Genomic DNA, 18,278 nt, shown 5'->3' on the forward strand with positions numbered 1-18,278 from the left:
ACAAGATGGCATTGGATGTAGCTAATAAAATCCAGAGTCTAAAATTACTTAGCTTTAACATTGATGAGCTACACTAATAAACAGCAACTGAAATGGGGCAGATTACCCAGTGGTGCTGTTAGCAATGTGGCAGTAGAGAGGCTTTCAGGGGCTTGTTTCAATGAAAGTTCATCATCACAATACCTAAGCAGCAGAGACCATGTCCTCCTCTCATGGTCCTTGGTGCTATGTTATAGTCTTCAACAGTTGACATCTCCTCCTCCTCCTCCTCCTTTATTAGCCCATCAACATCTAGTGTTGGATATAGGCTTCCCCTTTTTGCCTCCATAAATTCCTGTTTCATACTATTCTGCTCTTTTCTGATCCATTTGGCAGTGGGGACGGATGAATAAACGAAACAGCTCTCCTCTCCATTCAGCACTTTTGGTGGCACCCAATAATTGCACTGTAACCTCTTTTGAACCAAGAAAGTGAAAGCAAGGAAGCTTGTTTCTTCATCTACATGGACTGTTCAGCCGCAACTGAAGTAAGACATCCAGGCAACACTCAGAGAAGCCCAAACAGTGTTGTCATTTCCTGGTTGTCTCCAACTCAATACAAAATTGGAATGCTAAAGTGGCAGTGGAACTCATCAGTTCAAAGTCAGAAGGAATCACTATCCAAGTTAAGCAGCATTGATGCCCATTGGCTTTATTGGGAAAGTATCCGTGAGGAACTCTCTTGACTACCCACAAAAAGAAAAGAAGTGGAAGCAGAAGCATTGTGTCTCTATAACTCTCTGTTGTTGTTTAGTTGTTAAGTCGTGTCCGACTCTTCGTGAACCCATGGACCAGAGCACGCCAGGTCCTCCTGTCTTCCACTGCCTCCCAGAGTTGGGTCAAATTCATGTTGGTCGCTTCGTTGACACTGTCCGGCCATCTCGTCCTCTGTTGTCCCCTTCTTCTCTTGCCTTCATACTTTCCCAATATCAGGGTCTTTTCCAGGGAGTCTTACCATGTTTTAAGCTTAGTCTGTACACCACTGATACTCAGTGGGTGTGTTATCAACAGCTCCCATCTTCTCCAGACACCAAACACTATTGGTCATGTTTGCTGAAAACAGTGGGAGTTATAATATCACACATGAGTTTGGAGAATGCTGCTTTGAGCTGCAGCAAACCAAATCTTCACTTAAGCTAAAACACAGCCCATTGCTTGTAATGGGCTACATATTCCCCTCCCCCCCCCCAGTTTGTTGACCTTGGAAGGATAGAAGGCTGAGTCAACCTTGAGCCGGCTACCTGGGATTGAACCCCAGGTCGTGAGCACAGTTTTGGCTGAAGTACAGAAGTTTAACCACTGTGCCATGAGGCTCCTCACAAGGTCTTCCTTTAATTTCTCAATAACATGCAATGCCCCTTTCTTAATACATAATTGATCTGCTTTTGAAACTTGCACATTCATTTTGTATAAATTTATCTACTGGATGGATAGCTCAATGGTTTAGGTATCTGGCTGTGGAGCCAGAGATTGGGAATTTCGTTCCCCACTGGGCCTCCTGGGAGAAGACCCAGCCTGTGTGGCCTTGGGCAAGCTGTACAATCCCAGGACACCCCAGAAGAAAGGAATGGCAAACTATTTCTGTGTATTGTCTACCTAGGAAAACCTGAAAAGGATCACCATAGGTCATAAATGACTTGACACAATTATTAATTCATCTATTTGTCCTTAATGTTCTTTATGTCTACATTTAACAAGGCACTGAGTCAAAAGAAAACGTCTGATGACGTTTGAGTTGGTCCAATATCTGTAAGTCTCATTTTTCGTCCCATTTCCAGCATAATCAGCTTGGACACACTACATTCTCTATGGGATTCACTAACACAAGACCACCAACTCTGCATCAAACTAGACAAAACAGACAGTGTATCATCCAAAGCTGAAAGGAAGTTAGTATCCCAGTGGCCCAGTGCTCACCAACCTTTGCGCTTGAGCAATCAAGCTTGCAATCAACCCATCTGTTTACCTCCCACTGACCCATTACAAAAAACCCAAGCTCATTTGTAAGCTATAGGAGATGAGAAAAGCTTGTTATGGGACAACCAGTCCTCTATCAGCACTTAAGAAATACTTACCACTAATTACAAGCTAACTATATTGTCTAGATCAGTTTTTAGATGGCTTTAAAAAGAGTTTAGACAATATAGTGGAAGATAAGGCTATTCATAACTACTAGTCATTCTGATTTCATGCTTCTGGGTTCAGAGACACCATTTCGCTGAATTAATGGGGAGCAATAGCAATGGAACTGCCATGTCCTCCTTGTGGACTTCCCACAGACATCTGGATGGCCTATCAATATTCTGGACTAATCAGGTCTTCGTTGTGGTCCATCAAATCTCTTTGTATGTCTAAGTCCTTATGCATCTCATTTACCATATGTCAGCTTATTAATTTAGAATATGGGCATAGAAAAGTAGTGGAATAATATTCTTTAATATTCCCGTATGCCCATATGCCCACCTACTTTTTTTGTCCCTGCACATCAGCAGTCCTACAACTATCAGTATTAATGACCTATTTATATTTCTTAGACAGGTGTTTCATTATGATGAATCTTTAAGTTACTGTATATTCTTTACACTGCTTCTCATGTATCAGAAAAGATCCTGGAACAAATCTTTATTTTCTTAACTCTGCTACTATTATGCCAAAGTTCATTCACTTCCCAATAGACTGTAAATCAATACTTATGTAAATGGAAAAAGACAGTAGGACAAGTGCAGCTGTAACATATTCAGGCTAACAAAAGAACAGAGATAATTCCAGAGACTTCTGTTTACATTGGCATGGGCACAATTGGGGAACAAGGATCATCTCCAATATGAGTGCATGAATGCTGTCTGATTCTATCTGTATCCTAATATTTGGAATAGAGAGGGGAACCCATCCATGTCAAGCTGATTTAAAAATGACCTGAACCTATTTGTTCTCAGGCTGATGCAGAGATTTATATACATATATATGGTTCCAATTTGTGAGCAACCCCCCACCTCACCCCGAAAACATGGAAAATAATGGCCTGTGACCTGGGACAGGGTGTGCTAAACAACACCACCAATTTCTAGAATGTGAGAGACCTTTAGTTTGTAAACAGCCTCCTACCAACCCCTTGTTTGTGTGGAGAAGAAATAGACCCCAGTGAGTTCATTGCAGCGTTCCCAAAGGTTTAATGATTGGAGTTTTCCAGGAGACATTTTGCTTTCATTGGGGTTCCAGCTGTCAATCTTCTTCTGCTTTGGCACATCCTTCTTTTGCTACCACAACTGGTGCCAAGTATTCTTGTTTAAATCTCAGCATTGTCTACCTCCAAAATGCCGGAGAAAACTTCAGTGGATTGTAGGGACACGTAACCCATCTGAATGCAAGAACCACTTTTTGAACCACCTTGTATTTGCCCATCAAATCCAAGTTAAAGAAAATCTTACATTGCTCTTCCTTTCCAAGTGGTTGATTCTACTCAGGATAGCTCTGCTTATTTTGGACAACAGCTTCTGGAGGAATCAACCTATAACTGAAGAGTGTGTTTCAGTATACAGGCACATGTACACAGATATGCACATGCACACAAGTACACCCAAATAACATGCACTGTTAAAGTAACGTGAATCTATTCTAATGTTTTTACTGTGGAGCAGGGCAACTTGTGGTCTTCTAGTTATCACTGGCTTGCAAGCCCCATTATCGCCCACTACTGATGGGAGCTGCAGTCCATGAGCATCTGGAGGACCACGGACTGACTGTCCCCATTTAACTGCACAGTTCCTTCTATTTTCAGCAGAGGCAGGATGGTTTCGCCTCTGCTCTCTCTTCTCTAAGTACTTCTTTTACATTGTTTGATATTTCAGTTGATTAAAGCTCAATAGCACACAGTAATCTGTATTTAATTACAAGGGCCACTTGTGTCAAGGCTTGGAATCAAGGTTGTCCTAGCAACAGAAAATTTCACCTCTGAAAGAGAAGTCTGAGCCCACTCTGCACTGGAAGGCAACCAGTTGATCATAGTATTTTTGTATATATTGTAAATGGCCTTTACAATAGATATAAATGTTTCAGAACTGTTTTGGCCTTCTTGGTCTCTGATATGCTGCATCCTAGAAAGCTGCACAGTTTCAAAGTATCCCCAGAAGAATGGAATGGAAAAGCACTTTATACCTAGAAACCCCTAGCAAAAGTCACCCTAGGTCAGAATCAACTCGACAGCACATGATTATTCATTATTAAGGAGGAAACAGGGAGCACTCCAGTATTGCGGGGTACAGTGGAGTTAGCCACAGGGCCCTTGATTCTGTGCTCTATCTCATCCAGCAAGCATGTTTGTTATCTCTGTGCCATGTTCCGGAAACTACATACACCTATATTACAAAACAATTAAGTGGAATTAAAATAAAAGCTTTTGCCATGTTTGGAATATAGAAAGTGGCTTGATACTTGAAATAATTGTTTCTTTAACATAAGAGAAGGTATAATTTTAAACCAGTAATTGTTAAATTAGCATTAAGGCAAGTTTTTTTAAAAAAAACACTAAAAACCTAAGCAACTGGTAGAGAGGAAAAGTCTTACTTTGTCGCAAGTAGGTTGTAAGACTGATTGCATTGATTAAGGCTGCAATTCCCTGCATGCTTAACAGGGAGGAAAAACCCATTCAACACAGCAGGAATTCTTCTGGAGTAAAATGCACAGGCCTGTGTTGTCCCTTCACGGCCATTTCAGAGGTTCGTCAAAGCCAGATACACTGCCAGTGATTTGGAGCACAAAGGGCACCAGGACAAGCAAACTGGAGTAAGCAGTTTCTCATCTAGACCAAGCCTTTTCTTGGGGTGGAAGGAAGGCAAACTAGGCTCTAATTCCAGATTTCCCAGTGCTTCTAGTAGATCAGCTAGTAGATTTTGAACAGCGAGTAACTGAACAATAGCAGCAACAAAATGGCTCCTGAAAGCACTGTCTTCACTAGAAAATATGCTGCTAGAATGAAGAAAGCTTGCATTGACTGTCTGTGTCTGTGTGAGCTGCATTCAGTTCTAATATGTTACTCAAAATAAACCCCTAGATTCAGAAGTAGGCAAAGTGTGATTCTGGGGAACACACAGCCCCCAGGTTGTTTTTTGTGGCTTTCAGCCTCCCCTATTCTGTCCCACCTTTTGTGTGTGTGTGTGCGTGTGTGTAAAAATAGGTAAATTACACCTCAAGGATGCCTTCATTCATCACAATTCACCTTCCGGATTGGTCGCAGATTCCTCGGCTTTCAAGTATTCTTGGCATTTTAGGCTTTTTATGTGGAGTGACTAGGGGCAGAAAAAAAGGCCCCCGGGCTTGTAAGTTGCAATCTAAGTGTATGGCCTTTTGCCAGTAGTTCCAGTTTTAAAAAAAATCCAAGGAAACCCGGTAAGTAGATCCCATAAGCTTGACATCTATGAACCCTGCCCACCCCCAAAAATACCACTCTAAATGATGTGGCTCTGGCTTATACAGTCATAAAACACAAGTTGTAATGTTCATATTTATTTGCCTCAGGTCAGGTACACTGAATCACCAAAGGAAAAAAATGATAGACCTGTAGTCATTGTGCCTGTGAAACTGAAAATGTCTTTACAGGCCTAAGATTGTAAGAAATATATCTGGAATGTATTTATATTTGCAGTATGTATTGTGTGAGAGAACTACACACACAGTTCACCAACCCTTTGGAAAGATAAAGGTTCTCCCAGTGCAGTTTGAGATCAAGTTGCATTGACTTCTGTGAAGGTGTACATTTGGACTGGGGAATTATGGGAAATTATAACACAAACACAGCCTGACGTGATCACTTTTTAGCAGTGGTCCATCAGATCCACTCTGTGTCTGAATCAAGTGGGCTAGTTTATCCTCACTGATGCTGATTTGACGCGGCCCTTCTGCTGAGAAAACTCCACAGTCAGGGATAAGAGGGCAGGACTTCTTATGAATTGAGAATTGGTTGAGAACCAAGAAACGGAGAGTAGGTCTCAATGGGCAATTTTCAAAATGGAGAGAGATAAAAAGCGGTGTGCCCCAGGGATCTGTCCTGGGACTGATGCCTTTCAACCTGTTTATAAATGACCTGGAAACAAGGATAAGCAGTGAGGTGGCCAAGTTTGCAGATGACCCAAAACTTTTCCGGGTGGTGAAGGCCTGAAGGGATTGTGAACAATTCCAGAAGCATCACTCCAAACTGGGAGAATGGGTGGCAAAATGGCAAGTGTGTTTCAATATAAGAAAATGTAAAGTAAAATTGGGGCAAAAAATTCAAAGCTTTAGTTATCGGCTAATGGGTTCTGAGCTGTCCGTGAAGGATCAGGAAAGAGATCTTGGTGTGCTGGTGGACAGCTTGATGAAAGTGTCAACCCAGTGTGCAGTGGCAGTGAAGAAGGCCAATGCCATGCTCGTCGTCGTTTAGTCGTGTCTGACTCTTCGTGATCCCATGGACCGGAGCATGCCAGGCCCTCCTATCTTCCACTGCCTCCCGTAGTTGTGTCAACTTCATGTTGGTTGCTTCAATGACACTGTCCAGCCATCTCATCCTCTGTCGTCCCCTTCTCCTCTTGCCTTCACACTTTCCTAACATTAGGGTCTTTTCCAAGGAGTCTTCTCTTCTCATGAGATGGCCAAAGCATTGGAGCCTCAGCTTCAGGATCTGTCCTTCCAGTGAGCACTCAGGGTTGATTTCCTTTAGAATTGATAGGTTTGTTCTCCTTGCAGTCCAACTGAGTGTTGGGAGAGTGAGAATAGACCAAAAAAAGTATTTCTTTACCCAGACAGTTGCTCGTCTGTGGAACTCCTTGCCACAGGATGTGGTGAGGGAGTCTGGCCTAGATGCCTTCAAAAGGGGAAGGAAGGTACCTCCAAATGCCAGATACAGGGGAGAGGCATCAGGAGACAAGTGTCTAGTTGTCTCATGTGGTCCCAGAGGCATCTGGTGGGGCCACTGTGAGACACAGGAAACTGGGCTAAATGGGCGCTTGGCCTGACCCAGCAGGGCTCTTCTTAAATTCTTAATTTATGCTAGGTGCCACCAGTCAAATGTAGAATAATATCCCAGCTGTCATGAACTGGAAAAGGTACGGTACTGACAATGACATGCAAGAGGACTACCTTTTATTACAAAGCATCACTTTTCTCAACATGAGCAAAGAGGCCTAAATTGATCAAGCAATCCTCTCATCTGCATAACCTGGTACTCCAGGTGTGTGTGCAATCATATGGAAATACTTTTTATTTACTTTAGATAAATACTTTTTATTTACTTTAGATAAATATCTTCATGAGTAGGCAGATGCTGGTAGGGCAAGGTTTTGACTAAATGTAAAAGAACACAGGATTCTGGTACCTTTAAATAAGCATGTAGAACAGGTTGAGCTGGCTGAATAGCTCAGTGAGTTGGACATCTGACTACAGAGGAGATTAGGCGTTCAGTTCTCCACTGTGCATCCTAGAAGAGCCAACTTCCATGGCCTTGGGCAAGCTGCATAGTCCCACGCCACCCCGAGAAGAAGGGAATGGGAAACCACTTCTGAATACTCTACCTAAAAAAAAAACCCTATTCTAATAATAATTGTGTACCAACATGTCAATTCTGACTTACAGCAGACAATTGTTATTAGAACAGGATGGGTAACCATCACACGCCGCTCTCTGACCAATTGTGAAAATTCTCTGCAAGCAATCACTTCAGATATTCAGCGTGATTTGGTCTCCTCCAGCAGCCTCTTGCACTAGAAGGGAAAACAGAGAAGGGAAAAAAGAGACAGTAAGGTGAAGAGGGAGAGAGGAAAAGAGAGGGGAGGAGAAAGAGAAAGGGATGCTTCACTCACTGTTGGCTGTGGCTCCACACATCCCTAATTCAAGCTTTTCAACGTGTGGTTTTGCTGACAGAGCTCAGTTGGTTGGAGTGCCAGTCCAAGAGTTAGGAGTTAGGAATTCCTGTGCCTCCTGGAAGAAGGGCCAGAGGAGATCACCCAGGGCATGTGTGGTTGATGAGATGATGTGCCCTTCTACCTGTGTGGCTTTGAGCAAGCTGAACCCTCCCAAGGACCAATGACTGATATACCACTCCTGTGTACTTTATACCTAGGTTCTATAGATTTTATACCTAAATTCAAACTATGAGTTAGAATCAACTTGATGGTATCTAGCTATTATTTGTCCAGTGCACAACCAACATATTGTCCCAATGGAAAAGAGATCCTACTGCTGTAGAAGGTTTTAATGTAGTTTCCAATTTGTCATGTGAAAAAGGAAAGCGACCTAAAAGGAAGTCACGGAGTGAACTGCAGAAGATGAGAGACAAGGAGAACCAAGTCTCAAAGGATCAGTTGTATTTTATCATGTCCAGCACGTTTGAAATTTAGAGTACTTTCCCTCAGGCTGTTCTTACCACAAATTTATGATAATTCCTTCATCATTTCTTGCTCTCGCTAGGTTGTGATAACAGAGGAAAGTGTGGTGAAGGAATTATAAAAAGAGTTGTGGGCTCTCGTGTAATGAAGCCTGTACCTGACGAAATTCCATCTCGAATATAGTGGTTTGAAAACAATAGAGTCTTGATCAGACCTGGCACCGGATTACTTACACTTCTTATTCTTTCTTGTATCTTTGACCATGTTAAATGGTTGAATTGCTGGGGCTGAGGATGCACCTTGATGGCAACTCATGAGGAAGTTTATAAGTAAGAAAATGGGGTGTAGTAAACTGGGGCTCCGTCAGTTAAGAAAAGCAAACATCATCCTCTTGTGCTTCCATTTAACAGACTCTTAATATGTATCGACCGTGCTTGAAAGAGGAGGTAAAAGAATAATACCATAGATACACATCCTCCTTTTTCTAAACAGTGGAACATGATTGTTCTTCTGAATTTTATTTAATTTTGAGAATACATGCTCAGGGCCTGTGTTCCCCAGATTTCCCTCTTGTATTTGCCTCGAACATATAGCTAGTGTGTTTCTCATTAATAAGGGAATAAATGGGGATCATTGTAAGGAGAGCCCTCTCAGCCTTGCAGATCTTGATCTGTATGGGGAGAAACAGAAGTTTCCCTACAAACTTTGCAAACTACACACAAATGAAGTCTGGCACTGCCATAAGATGTAGTAATGCCTTTACATTTGAACATTGGATATGAGAATGTAAAGAGAGCCATCCTGGATTAGACTTTCTGTTCACACTGGTCAGCTAGTATCCAATGGGAAGCCCACAAACGGGACATGAGTATGACTGCACCCACCATCATATTTTTCCCAGCAATCAATATATGCATGTATTTATTTATTTATTTATTTATTTATTTATTTGTTTGTTTGTTTGTTTGTTTGTTTGTTTGTTTGTTTATATTTTATTAGATTTCTACCCCGCCCATCTATACCAAAGGTCTACTCTGGGCAGCATTACAAATTTAAAAACAATAAGACCAATAAACATATACACATTAATCCAAGATGGCAAAAATATAGAATTTAAGATACAGCAGGACGGAAAGCCTGCCCAAATAACCAGGTCTTAACTTTACTCCTGAAGACACCCAAAGAGGGAGCCAGCCACAGGCAAGTTGTTCCAGAGGCAACGGGCCACTGCCAAGAAGGACCTGTTCCTTGTTCTTTCCTTCCAGACCTCCCTCGGCATTAGGCCCCTCAGCCACCCGGCCTGGCTGGAACAAGTGGCTCTGGCAGAAATGGGTGGGAGGAGATGCTCTGCCAGATATCAAGGTCCTAAACCATTTAGGGCTTTATATGTCATTGTTAGGACTTTGAAATCAACATGGAAGCCAATGGGCAGCCAATGCAAGGCAGCCAGAGTGGGGGAAATATGTTAGTACCTTTTCACCCCTGTAAGAAGTCTTGCCACCGTATTCTGCACCATCTGGAGTTTCCACATCAGTCTCAAAGGCAGCCCCACGTAGAGCACATTACAGTAGTCTAGTCTCGAGACTATGAGCACATGGACCAAAGTGGTGAGTGCCCCCACATCAAGATAGGGACACAGTTGGGCAATCCGCTAAAGATGGAAGTGTGCAGAATGGACCACTGATGCCACCTGAGTTTCCATGGTGAATGCCGGGTCCAGATGTACACCCAAGCTGCAAATCTCACTCTTGGTGTAAGAGTCACATACATACCTCCCCCCAAAAGAGGGAATTTCTCAAACCATTGATGTCTGGGTCACCCACCCTCAGGACCTCTGTCTTGCCCGGATTCAGCCTCAGTCCATTCTCCTGCATCCATTGCTGAAGGGCCCCCAGGCAGCGCTCAAGGGACAAAACAGCATCCACTGTTGTTGAAAAAAAGGAGATGTAGAGCTGAGTATCATCTGCATACTGATGACACAAAGAGGCATACTGCCTCTACTCTGTTTCCCCGAAAATAAGACCTATCCTGAAAATAAGCCCTAGTAGGATTTTTCAGGATGCTCGTAATATAAGCCCTACCCCAAAAATAAGCGAAACTCCGCCCTCCACCATTGTGCAGCAACCAGAATATGACATGACTGTATCTGAATAAATGTAGATTGTTGTACATGAGAACAATAAGATATCCCCTGAAAATAAGCCCTACTGTGTTTTCTGGAGCAAAAATTAATATAAGACCCTGTCTTATCTTGGGGAAAACAGGGTATATAGCACAACTGGGGGTGGGTCATCAGGGGGTGTGGAGCGATGTGCCATCAATATGCGGATGACACGCAGCTCTACATCTCCTTTTTTCCAACTGCAGGAGATGCCGTTCTGTCCCTTCAGCGTTGCCTGGGGACCGTATTGGAATGGATGCAGGAGAACGGGCTGAGGCTGAACCCGGACAAGACGGAGGTACTAAGGGTGGGCGCTCCCACAGTTGGGGACTTGGGAAACTCCCTCACTTTTGGGGGTGTGACTCTGCCCGCCAGGGATGGGGTCCGCAGCTTGGGGATCCATCTGGACCCGGCGCTCACTATGGAATCTCAGGTGGCGTCTGTGGTCCGTACCGCTTTTTTCCATCTTAGGCGGATAGCCCAGCTGCGACCCTACCTTGATGTGGGGGCGCTTACTACCTTGGTGCATGCGCTCGTAATCTCAAGATTAGACCACTGTAATGCGCTCTACGTGGGGCTACCTTTGAGGTTGCTGCGGAAACTACAGGTGGTGCAGAATGCTGCGGCCAGATTACTTAGTGGAGTGAGAAGATTCCAACATATCTCGCCCACTCTGGCCGCACTGCATTGGCTGCCCATCCGATTCCGCATCGACTTCAAAGTGTTGATGCTTACCTATAAAGCCCTAAACGGTTTAGGACCTCGATACTTGGTGGAACGCCTTCTCCCACCAAGATCTACCCGTGTCACTCGTGCGAGCCAGGAGGTGAGGCTGAGGAGCCTAACGCCAAGAGAGGCCCGGAAGGAGAAGACCAGAAATCGGGCCTTCTCGGCGGTGGCTCCTCGTCTCTGGAACAACTTACCTCCTGAGATTCGCGTGGCTCCCTCGCTGGACATTTTTAAGAAACAACTAAAAACATTGATGTATAGGCAGGCTTTCCCAACAGAAAACTCCTGACGATTTTTCTTTTCTTATATCTTTCTTTGATTTCTATCTTAGTCTAGGTGCAATGTTTTAAAATTATATTGTTTCTTTTATTGTAAGCCGCCTAGAGTGGGCTAATATGTCCAGATAGGCGGGATAGAAATAAAATAAATAAATAAATAAATAAATAAACTACATGTGCCAGATATTGTGAAGGGAATTTGCAGCAACTTTGGTTGCACAGGACACAAACCTTGATGCAGTTTCTAAAAATATGCAATGGTGCACATCAGGGACGTGGTGGCGCTGTGGGCTAAACCGCAGAAGCCTGTGCTGCAGGGTCAGAAGACCAAGCAGTCGTAAGATCGAATCCACACGACGGAGTGAGCGCCCGTTGCTTGTCCCGGCTCCCGCCAACCTAGCGGTTCGAAAGCATGCAAATGCGAGTAGATAAATAGGTACCATCTCGGTGGGAAGGTAAACAGCGTTCCGTGTCTAAATCACACTGGCCATGTGACCACGGAAAGATTGTCTTCGGACAAACGCTGGCTCTATGGCTTGAAGAGCGGGATGAGCGCCGCCCCCTAGAGTCGGACACGACTGGACAAAAATTGTCAAGGGGAACCTTTACCTTTACCTGCACATCAGGGCTTCCCTCAGCACTGGCCAACTGGTGATATTGTTCTAGCTAGGGGACAGGAGCTCCAGTGGCTCCATTTTTGCCACATGTCAAGTGGACCAGCTGCTGCCCAGTCCTAGCGCTGTTGGTAGGAGTGGGAAACCTCCCCATACGGGCCCACTGGACAGTTGGTGGCTGCTCCATGTCCAGCTCTAATGTGAGGAATCACATTAAAGCAGGTTGTGTAACAGAGGCAGTTTCTGACACATACTGTACATTTTAAATATCAGAGTATTGAACCATGAAGACTGGCCACTCTGATTAGGACTGCCATTCAGTGATGTCCACAGAAATAAACATGCACTCTGTGTGTGTGCAAAGACACCAATCCAATATACAGTGGTGCCTCATTTAGTGATGTTAATTCGTTCCGAAAAAATCGCTGTTAAGCGATTTCATCGCTAAGCGAAACACGGTTTCCCATTGAAATGCATTGAAAACTGGATAATCTGTTCCAATAGGAACAAATTGCCATCCTTAAGTGAAAATCGCCATAGGAAACATCGCTAAGCGAAACGCGGTTCCCCAATTGAAATGCATTGAAACCTATTCAATGCATCTCAATGGGGGGAAAATACAATAACAAATTTAAAAAGAGTCAGAACAAAGTCAAATTTGGTTAACAAAGGGTTTATTAAGTGCACTTTATGATTTCAAACATTTTAAACAGTAAACTTTAACTTTATAAATAACAGAAAAACATTTAAAAAACAGCAAACATGAGGCTGTTTAAGCCATCGTTAAGCAAAACAGGGGACCCAAAATTTAATCGCTATGCGAAGCATGGTCCCAACCATGGCTAAGTGAAAATCGCCCATAGGGACCATCGCTAAACGAAGCGCAAAATGCTCCAAAAAAGTCATCGCTACGCGATTTCGTCACTAAACGGAGCACCTGTTAAGCGAGGCACCACTGTATTTAATATTTTCATGTATTTGGATTGTTATGCTGCTCAATGGGTCTGGGTTTAGGGATAATTCATCTAGGACAGCAAGAACTTCAGGGCAGACCATCCTCGTCCCCTGACGGTATAGTAAGACATACTGTATCACACCGGGATATCTCCAGTAATGGAGTAGAGGGCAATACTGTCTCTGTCCCCCCCCCCCCCGAGCAGACTTCTGTGCCTTCTTCTTTGAGGCCGAGCCCAAGGGAGGCTTCAGTGTTGATATCGTAGCCATCAACCTCGAGCCCAAGGAAGACACATGGGGCTTAGGTGCCATTTTAGAAGATTTTGAAGTATTCGAAGGAGGCGGCGAATGTGAAAGTGGAGACCAACCCACTGCCTGAGAGGACTCCATAGTGATCCCTTAAGAAGGAGATAGAGATTCTCCCAGAGAAAGGAGCAGAGATGTTGAAGCCTCAACTTCAAGGCAGGTTTAGTAAAATTTTTGCATACTGAATAGAGAGCGGGTTGGTGTTCTTTCCCTAAGCAGAACAAACAGTGAGAATGCCTGTCGGAGAGAGCTATCTTATTGGGGCAGGTCTCACACCTCTTGAAGAGGCCTGAAGTGGCCATAAACAATGCTCCGGTTCACAAAAAGGAGAACTAACAGTCCAGTTTTATTCTTTTCTTTTAAACTCATAGTTGAGATTATATGTCACGCGGTCAGAGTCAGAAGCCAGGGAGGTCCAGAAATTAAGGTATGGGTTTGTTTGTTTCTTGGTTTGTTTTGAAAGAAGCACGGAAGTTCCTAATGAAGCTGCTGCAGTGGTAGCAAGAAAGGAACTGAGGCATTCGGTGCCAGGGGCGGGGTTATAGCCAGCATGTGGGAGGTCCCGGGCCCATGTGCTCGAGTTCTGGAAAGTTCCGAGGTTGCTCTGTGCAGGAGCAGATTAACCAATTAGTGTGCATTCACAGAGACCATGAAGAAGAACCAAAGATGTGTTTGGATTGTTACGCTGCTCATCAAATAACAAGAAGTGTCTGGGTATAGGGATAACTCATCTAGGACAGCAAGAACTCCTGGACCAACACTGTACAGACATTTGCAAATGAGTACAGACATTTGCAAATGCACACCTAATACCTGAGAATCCCATATCTCTCCCATTCAACCCACAGAGATTTTCCAGGCACCTCCACAGCAAATGCATAGGGAAAACTGGGAGCTGGAGGGAGTATTCCCAACACAGACAAGAGAAGCTGCACTCCTGGTGGTATGTGTATGCATGTCTGCATATGCAAACTCTTTGCTTTGTGTGTATTGCTTTTCTCTCCCATTTTAAATATCAGAGTACTGAACCATGAAGAGTGGCTGCTCTGATTAGGACTGCCATTCAGTGATGTCCCCTGAAATAAACATGCACGGGGTGGGTGCCTGTGCAAAATCTATTGGCTTGTTGGTGATATCCAGTGTGGTGCAATGAATGGAGTGACAGACTAGGACTCAGGAGACTTGGGTCCAAATGCCTGGCAATGAAGAATTGGTAAAACCACTCTTTGAATAAAACCACTCCTTGAATATCTTTGAATAAAACCACTCCTTGAATATCTTTCATTGAAACCCGTTATGGTCATTGCATGTTGATTCGCACTTGATGGGAAAACACTAGCATTGTTGACCTTTCTCCAGTTTTTATCTGGGTACATTTTAAAAGAAATACCAAGCTTTGGATGTAGGGTAGGGTGCTCTCCCTTGCTCTCACCAGCAGACGCCATAGCTGCCACCCTTTTATAAGGTGAAAAAAAAAGTGTTGTGGCTTTAAGAGCCGTATAAAAGGAAGTGATCCACAGGTGATGTTTTTTTCTCCATCCCGTTTCTTCCAGGGCAGGACGCTTCACCTGTTGATTTCCACCTGTCATAACGGAGGTGGGTAGGTCCATTTCTGCCCTGAGGCGATGAATACTGAGGGAGCTCGCGCCCTGCGCCTTCTCTGACTGACTACTCTGGGAAGGACCAGAAGGGTACAGGAAAAGTCAACCGCGCCAAACCTCGACGCCCTCGAGTTTGTGGCTCCTCAACAGCAAAAAGAAAACAAACCCTGCCACTAGCACCATCCTCTCCCGCCCCGTCGTCCCCAAAAGTTGAGCCTTTATTTTTTCACTTTGCAAAAAACAACAACAACAACAAAAACAAGAGGCAATGGGGGTAACGACCAGCTTGCCGGCGATGCCTCCCAAACCCTGGCAGCCCTTCTCTCCCCCGGACTCGGGATCAAAGCCTCTCTCTCCGAATCTCCGCCATCAGCGCCCAGCTGTCAGGCATGAAAAGTTCATAAACCTCAACCAGCCAATACCAGGCGGCGGGGACGGCGGGCCAGCTTTGGCTGCTGGCCAATTAGAGCGCAGCCTTTCCCCCCCCCTCCCCGTTTTTCCCTCCCGCCTCTCCTCTGGTGTATCTATTTCAGCAGCTGCAAGCCCTAAAAGCCTGGCAGAAGAGGAGGAGTCGGGCGGGGGTGGCTTCGGCCGGCGGCTGGTTCGCTCGCTCGCTCGCTCGCTCTCCCTTTTGCGCTGCAAGTGCGGGCGGGCGGGCGCTCGCTTTCTCCTTCCTTGCCTGCCTAGAGGACAGGGCGCGCGCTCCTGGGGGTGGTTTGGAGGCGCGGGAGCGTTGTTGTTTTCCCCCCCATGGAGACTTTCCACCCCAGCAAGCTGGAGAAGCATCACCCGCATCACTACCATCACCACCACCACCACCAGCCCGTGGAGTTCTTGCCAGGCGCCAGCCGGTACGGCGCGAAGGGTCACCACCACCACGGCGGCGGCGGCGCTTACGGGAACGCGTTTAATTCCTGGAACGACTACCTGGGGCTGGCCACCCTGATCACCAAGGCGGTCGGCCAGGACAAGGGCTACCGGAGCGGGCCCTCCTCGGTGGTGGTGGCGGCCACGGTCCAGCAAGTCCAGGCTGCCGAGGAAGGGGAGGACGACGAGGAGGAGGAAGAGGAGGAGGAGGAAGAAGAGGAAGAGGAGGAAGGGACCCCTTATTTTGAAAACTCTCTGGATTTGCACGACTTCGCCTTGTGCGGCCACCACCATCACCACCACCTCAGCCCCGGCGAGAGCCTGCTGGAGGAGCGCTTCGCCGATTTCAGCCCCTTCTCGGGCCGTTCCAGCCCGGCCTCGGTGGTGTTCAATTGCTCGCCCGAGCATCTGGAGCGAGACCGGTCCCCCCACGCTTGGGGCGGCCCACGCTTGGTGGTGGATGGCCGGCTGCAGGCGGCCCCGAGGAGCGGCGGCTCGCGGCTCTTGAAGCCAGAATTGCAAGTCTGCGTCTTCTGCCGGAATAATAAGGAAGCCGTGGCTCTGTACACCACGCACATCCTCAAGGGACCCGACGGCCGCGTCTTGTGCCCGGTGCTGCGGAGATACACGTGCCCGCTGTGCGGCGCGAGCGGGGACAACGCGCACACGATCAAATATTGCCCCTTGTCCAAAATGCACGGCGGCGCCCCCGCCAAACAGCCGCTCAAAAATGCCCGGCACATCCTCGGCAAGAAGCTCCGCTAGGGGGCGCTGTCGGGTTTGGCCGGCCTGCGGACAACGGGGGGGGGGGGGAGCAAGACGCACTCGTTCGTTCCCTTTAATTTTGGTGGGTGGGTTTTTCTTTGCGCGCACGTGTGCCCCCTACCGGGGGAAAAAGGCGCTTCCTGGGATTTTTTTTTTTAAAAAAACAACAACTAATAATGACGTTTAATTGAATGATGTTTCCTCTTAATATATTTGAACACGAAGACGGTAGAATGTATAGCGAGAAATGTTCTTGATTTATGTATCAGAATTACCGAGTATAGTTTCTAGTTTGTATAAGTAGTAGCCAGGAAGCCTGGCCCCTGAATTAACTCTATTAAGAATTATAACATACCGTTTAGAGGTACTGTATTTGTCTACTGTAAAACATATCTAATTTTTAAATGGAATTAAGGATATATCCTTTAAGAGTCTGCTCCAACTGATGTAGCTTTCTTTAAGATTAATTCTTGGCTGGGAAGGGAGCACTCTTTTAAAAGAGAACTTTTAAACAGAGCCAGAATAGAACCATGCAACGTGACTTCGGCTTGATGTATCATACCTAAATGAAGATTATTATTATTATTATTATTGCTCTTATTATTTAGGTGTGTTTCAATAGGGCAGTGCTTTCGTGGCTAAGCAGAAAGACTTGAAAGGGCACCAATGAACGCAATGTACCGAACTGGTGTTTGTTTTTTCACTGAGGTCTTCACTTGTCTTCAAGCAATATTACTTTCTAAAAGTTGACCATGGGAGTTTACAGTCTATGTTGAAAAGATTTCCTATGATATAGAATCACTTTTGTTTAACCTCTTTATATTCAAGTTTTGTTTGGAGTGCTTGTTTGTATGTTTTGCCATTCAAAAAAAGTTTTAATACATTACCTCCTTATCTTTGCCTTTCTTTAAATGCGAATTATCTCCCTGTAGCCCAGCCGAGATGACTTGGTTGGTTTTATAAAGTGAAAGTAAAGATGTTGCAAAGACCTGGACTTTCAGCCTATTTTTTCCTCCTGTGCCTCGTACACTCTTGTGTCTCTAAGACCAATGCGGAGCAAACTAAGTACTGAGTAGTAATGGTCTTGATGGCTTGTTTTGATTGGTAAAGTGTGTGTCTTTGAAACAACAATCATTATGGCCTACTGTGGATGTCTTTCAGGTGAGTGATCAGTTTTCCTTCCTGTTTGTTTATGGACATATAGCAAAAATTAACTTTCTAACAAAAACAAGTTGATTTGACCCTTCTTGCCCAATCTCTTTAACACTAAGAAGAGTCAGTTATTCACTGCAAAAAGTAAGAGTGCATAGAATGTACTTGTGAATCTTAAAGCATTTAAATTATGCTTGTAACATTCTAAGATACCTAAACATAGTAGCCCAAAGCATACTGGAAGAAGGCTTACGATGGAACTGTTTCATCCCATGCATGTCAGCCAACCCATGCATCTCAATAAGATGAAAGATACTTGTTTAAATATTGAGACAAAACAAAGTGTACATTCTACTAAAACTTATGATTATAGCATTACGAAGTTCACTGTTTGTGTGTATGTGTGATAATCCTGCCACTTGAATGGCTTTATGAGAGTAAACCTCTAGCTGCTGTGTT

General features: G+C 44.9%; 1 protein-coding gene across 1 annotated transcript; it reads left to right on the plus strand.

Moving 5' to 3' along the window:
* The first annotated feature begins 15,645 nt into the window (after positions 1-15,645).
* On the plus strand, positions 15,646-16,820 carry NANOS1 (nanos C2HC-type zinc finger 1). The gene has a single exon (XM_020786527.3). It carries the CDS (start codon positions 15,786-15,788, stop codon positions 16,665-16,667), a length of 882 nt encoding a protein of 293 aa, XP_020642186.3. The 5' UTR covers positions 15,646-15,785; the 3' UTR covers positions 16,668-16,820.
* Positions 16,821-18,278: the final 1,458 nt, after the last annotated feature.

Source organism: Pogona vitticeps, chromosome 3 (assembly GCF_051106095.1).
Source record: "Pogona vitticeps strain Pit_001003342236 chromosome 3, PviZW2.1, whole genome shotgun sequence".
NCBI classification, from domain to species: Eukaryota; Metazoa; Chordata; class Lepidosauria; order Squamata; family Agamidae; genus Pogona; species Pogona vitticeps.